The sequence below is a fragment of the Condylura cristata genome, unplaced genomic scaffold (assembly GCF_000260355.1).
Source record: "Condylura cristata isolate star-nosed mole 26May11 unplaced genomic scaffold, ConCri1.0 scaffold00006, whole genome shotgun sequence".
In the NCBI taxonomy this organism is placed as follows: domain Eukaryota; kingdom Metazoa; phylum Chordata; class Mammalia; order Eulipotyphla; family Talpidae; genus Condylura; species Condylura cristata.
In genome coordinates this window covers 32,128,743-32,134,196 of record NW_004567107.1, presented here as the reverse complement: position 1 = coordinate 32,134,196, position 5,454 = coordinate 32,128,743, and the positions used below count along the sequence as shown (strand labels likewise).

At 45.9% G+C, this 5,454-nt stretch overlaps 1 protein-coding gene across 1 annotated transcript in view; it reads left to right on the top strand.

Annotated features, from left to right (window-relative positions):
- The first annotated feature begins 2,289 nt into the window (after positions 1-2,289).
- PSAT1 (phosphoserine aminotransferase 1) overlaps positions 2,290-5,454 on the top strand; it is a 20,155-nt gene continuing 16,990 nt past the window's right edge. Inside the window, exon 1 of the mRNA XM_004677552.2 lies at positions 2,290-2,407. Coding sequence (XP_004677609.1) covers positions 2,348-2,407 — 60 coding nt within the window. The 5' untranslated portion in view covers positions 2,290-2,347. The remainder of the gene's footprint in view (positions 2,408-5,454) is intronic.

Sequence of the window (5,454 nt, the reverse complement as noted above, 5' to 3'; positions counted from 1 at the left end):
TTGCCACAGTCCCCCACCAACACCTTCCTACCCCTGGACTTTGTGGTCCTGTTTCTGGAGCAGTGTGAGAACAATAAACATGGGAAAAGATGGATTCTTTCTACACTGTAAAAGGAATTCTCCTGGGCTGGGAGGAGGCACACAGGGCAGTGTGTCCCTGGAGCTAAGGGTGCTGTGTCCTGCCACTCTAATATCATCTAGGGAGATGTGGGGGCTCTAAGAGGGATGGCCAAGACATGGCTTGGTAGATGGGAGAATGACCACACCTCTCCCCAATTTCCTATTTCCTATGTCCCTGCAGTGACCCAGAAACAGCAGAGAGCTAACTGACTGAAGTAGTAGAGAGCTAGAAACCTGGGCAGTGGAGACAACTAGTCTTATTTGCTAGGGATTTTGGACCAAAGGGATGCATGGTTCCTCTCTGTCTCACCTCACTGGACTGGCACTGTGTAAATTCCTGGGGTTAGGGGCTTCAAGAGTGGTGAAGATTAACTTCCTCAGCAGGTTATCTGCTAGAAGTCTAAAACTAAATCACTGTATAAAAAAAATGGACATGTGGGGCCCTCTCTGGTGGCACAGCAGGTTAAAGCACAGCACTAAAAAGCTAATGCCACTTCAGCATGAGTTCAATCCCCGCCCCGGAGGTGACCACATGGCACAGCAGACCTTTCCTGACCCATCCACTGCTCCCCTTAGCAGTGTACTTCGTCAGTCAGTCTGTTCTGCTCCCCACTCTGTCTCTGGTGAGTCCTCTCACCACCCCTGCACCTCTGGCCTGTACCCCAGTTCTGCATGCATAAATGAATAAAACTTTAAAAAATGGATATGTGACAGTTCTTATGCAACTGAGTTCCTGCACTGAGATTCAGACCCTCTACTCAATTTTACAATTTTTAAAAATGTAGGTATTGAAAAAGCAGGAACTTGTGCATTTCAGCTTTTTTCCCCCTAGAAACGTTGCCCTCCAACTTCCCAGACTAAATCAGTACCTCCTATCCCAGCCCCACCTGCTCATGTAGTCACACCAAAAAGCAAATAAAAACCCCGACCTTTTCAAACCTGGGCTGCTGATGCTGTGACTGGTGTTAGAGGCAGACCCAACACAGACCCGTGTGTATTCCTGGCACATCAATTTTACACACTGGGGCAATGTTTTCATATTAAAAGAAGTTATGACATTATGAAGAAGAAAGCAAAATTCATATTTTAAAAATGATGCAACTACAGGTTTCAAAGAAATTTCTTTCTTACAGGGAAGGTGACTCCCTGATTCAAAACCCCATCTGAGGCTCTGCTGGAGTTCTCTTGAGAAGGACACTTGTGTAGAAAAGCATGAACCGCGCTGGCCAGGTGCGTGGCCTGGCTGGCTCTAGGCCTTCCCCATCTTTGGCTTTAGGTTTCCTAAGGATATCTCGGTCCTGTTCCTGTGACTATCTCCTCACATTTCTGAACTCACAGTTTGGAAGTGCTGGTGTAACTTGAGAACTGGGTTCCAGCTCACTCATTTAAAAAAAAAAAGCGAGCTAGCTATTTTGAAAGACTTCTGGTGTGCTGTGTGTGTGTGTGTGAGAGAGAGAGTGGGGCTTGGTGTGGGTGGGAGCTGGTGTGTATCCAGGCTTCTAGGCCGGCGTTCCTCCCAGCCTCCTAGGCCACCTCCATCCTTCAGTCCTGTACTTACTGCTTAAACCCGGTGGATGCACAAAGAACTTCATTCCTGCGCCACCACCCTGCCCTTGCCCATTTTTCACCTTTCATTTCCACCTTTGCGGGTTCTGCCTTTCTGGGGAAGTATCTGAGAAACGTGGGGGTGCTTAAAAAAGTTTTAGCGAATTAAAGACGGTTGGTTCTGAAACACACGCATCAGCGCTCAGTCCAAAGGCTGGTGGAGATGTGGTAAGAATCCGGGTAAGCGTGCTGATTTGCTGCACATCTTCCCAAGCTCCCAGAGAAGAGCTGAGGCCAGGGTCGGAAACAGCCTGACCTAGGGTGCTGCAGACTGGGGCACGCGGACAGGGGCAGTCTCTCCCCACCACCCACGATCCTCTCGCCCGCTCACAGCGGAGCAGGCTGGCTGGTGCAATCTCTCCAGCTCCTTGCATTGATCAAAAAAGGGGGCTGAAATTCTATACGCTAGGAGGAGCAAGCGCTCGCCGGCCACCGCTGGCGAGCGGGGCCAATGGGGATGCAAATTCCGTATGCGAACCAATCAGCGGGAGGCCTGCACAGCGTGGGCCAATAGGGAGTCGACTCGGCGTTGCTGTAAGCCTAAAGGTCTCGGCTGGCCGCAGACTCGCTCTGCCCACGCGATCGTCGCCTTCTGCCGACTAGCCACCCGCGCCGCCGCACCATGGACACTTCGAGGCAGGTGGTCAACTTCGGGGCCGGGCCCGCCAAGCTGCCACGCTCGGTAAGTCCGCGCGCGAGCTGGCGGGAGCGCGCTCGGGGCGGAAGTACTCTCTGCTGCCTGTGCATCCCAACCCCGGACGTTCGGAACACCCCGACCCCTTTCTCCCACCTCCTGGTCGCTCAAACGCTTTGCAGCTCCATGCACCCCCAGTTCAGGATCTGTCGCCGGTGGGCTTCTGGAAGAATGTTCGCGGTGAAGAAAGCTCAGCGAGGCTTGCCTTTGCAACTGCCCTGGCACCGACTGCCGGTGTGAGGCGTGCCCGACTCGTGCCCCGCCTGTGCAGCACACCTGCGGACTGGTGCAGTGCCTTAGACCCGGCCCGGGCGGGCACTGTGCAGAAAAAAAAAGATCTCATCTCTGCATCGCCGCGCCGGGCGGTGCTCGGAGCCGGGCATAGTTGAGTGGATGCATGAGTGCACATTGTGAGTGAATGGTGAATGGGCTCGTGTTAACTGGAACGGATTGCAAACTGGAGGCCCGCGCGCGACCCTGGAAAGTAAGCAGTGGATGGTTTAGTTTGCCCTCCAGACCTTTTCTTTTCACAAATGTAAAACTGAAAGCCTTAGGGCTAACATTTCTCTCCTCGCCTCTTACGCCCCCTCCCTCCCCACAATGCTTTCCTAAAGCTGTTCAGCCTCCCTTTAAAAAAAACAAACACAATAAAAAACTGGCTTTCCTCCTAAAGCATTCGAGTATTCAAACTCTGGCTTTGGGCTGCTAGCCCAGTTCGCTTTACTTTGTACTGGAACAGAAGGAACGATTGAATTCTTCCCTGCCAGTCAGGCCTTTCAGGTGCAAGTGGAACTCACTCCCTGCCTTTCCCCAGCATCTGACACACTACCCATCACCCCCTCTGTGAAGGAGCATTCTCTGGTGTGCCTTGAACACACTGACAAGCTGCCACTGCTGTTATAATTTTATTTTTCTAGTCAAGATGAAGCTGATAGTATGTTTTAGCAACCTGGGGCAAAGCCAAATGCTTTACAATTGCTTATTGTTGAACTGTGTAGAAACTTAAAAGACAGAGCCTCTGTTGTGTTGCGGTCAGAACAGAAAATCTTAACAATTTTAGAAGGAAAGAACAGCTTGCTTTTCAAGGGGAAGCGGGACACACAAGTAGTTGAGAGAAAAGGACTTACTTTTCATTCAGTTATTGCAGTCCCTTTAGGCAGTGTTACCTTCTAGAGAATATACACGTTTCCTGGATCTTCTTCCCTTTTCTCTCTCCGTGTTTGGAGTATTCTGAGTATTTTTTCCATGTGTAATTTGTTGTTCACTTATTGCTATGGCAATTGTCACTAGTAATACAAATTAGTGGTTTATTATGTTCTTGGGACCATTTTTACCATTACCTGTGCTCTTTAGTTTGGGGGACAGATGTTTTTTAAATGGTTACATCTTGATTTAGTTAGGTTACAAGGACCAGAGAAACATTTTGAATTTTTTTTTAATGTTCGTGTCATGAGAAATATACAAAATATTTTTTATAATAAGTACATGCATGTAATTATAATTAAAGCATAAACCTTGTGAAATACTTATTTAATTACTACATACATGGTATTGTATTCTGTTCTGCTCTAATCTGTTCTGGTTGCTTTAAAAAAAATTAGTTGTATGGATAAAAGGGAGTCCTCATATGCTGTTGGTGGGAATAGAAACTGCAACCATGAAGAAACAGTATGGGTGTCCTCCAAAAATTAAGACTGGAAATGCCATGTGATCAGCTATTCTACTTCTGGGTATTTATCTGAAGAATACAAGAACATTAATTTGAAAAGATATAGGCACCCCTATGTTCATTGTATATTATTTTCAGTAATCAAGATTTGAAAACTTCTTAAAGTGTCCTTTGATGGATGAATGGATAAAGGGGTGGTGATAGATTTACTCAATGGAATACTACTGCTACTCAACTTTAAAAAAGAGATGAAATCTGCTATTTTGAGAACATGGATAGACCTTGAGAGGGAGAAAGATAAACACCATGTAATTTCTTTTATATATGGGAAATAAAGAACACAGCAAACAAAACTCAACAACTCTTAGTTCTGGGCTCATGATGGGGGAAGAGAGTAGGGGTAACGGGGTCGGTTGTCTGTGGTGGATGGAAACACAACTAGACTTTTAGTGTTTATGATGATGTGGTAAAAGTACAGATGTTCAAATAGATAGCTGAAACCTAAATCCTATGCAGTGTTAAAAACTGATGTTAATTCAATTATAAGGAAATAGTCAGGACCCACTAATGTGATTGCATTCTGCAGTTTGGAAGAAATAAACTACCCTGAGTTTTTGGGTGGAAATCATTAAAACTCTTTGTAATGATTTTGGTTATAAACTCTTATAGCTGTTGTTTCAAGGTATACCCGCTATAAGAGAAATACTGTCTCAGCAGCAATTCAGATGTGCTGCTATCAGACAGATGTTTCTGTTTAGTACAGGAAAGGATCACTAAAGCTTACTTCATCAGTCAGTGCCAATCATCTGATAGTTTGCAAGATAATGACAAATTCTTGAACCCCTTGTCAAGGGATACTTTTTTTTTTTTTTTGTCTAATTGTCAGTGTACAAAAACTGTTTTTCTCGAGTAAGTGGCATTCCCGAATAGATCCTGTTTTATGATGTCGTCTTTTTTTCTGGAAACCTACTCTGATGGCAAGATGCCTCTACCGACGACTCCTGTCACCTGTTGTACATTTTTAGAGATTTCCTTTCTCTTTTCTTGGTGTCACTTCTCACATATACAAAGGCAGAGAGGGAATATTGAAACTCATGGTCCCATCTCCAAGACTTAACAACTGTCACATGTTCATTTGTTTCAGCACACTCCCTACTCATCCCTCACACACCTCATTCTCCTCTCTTCCCCTGAACTATTTTAAAGCCAATTCCAGATAGTCACTTTGCTCATAAATCCCTCAGCATGTAGCTGTGATAAGGACTTTAATTTTTCTTCCTTTAAAAAGATAGAAGGGGGACCAGGTGAGAAAATAATAAGAATAATGAACAGCCATATACCAGAGACATTTTGTGGGGGTGGGGGT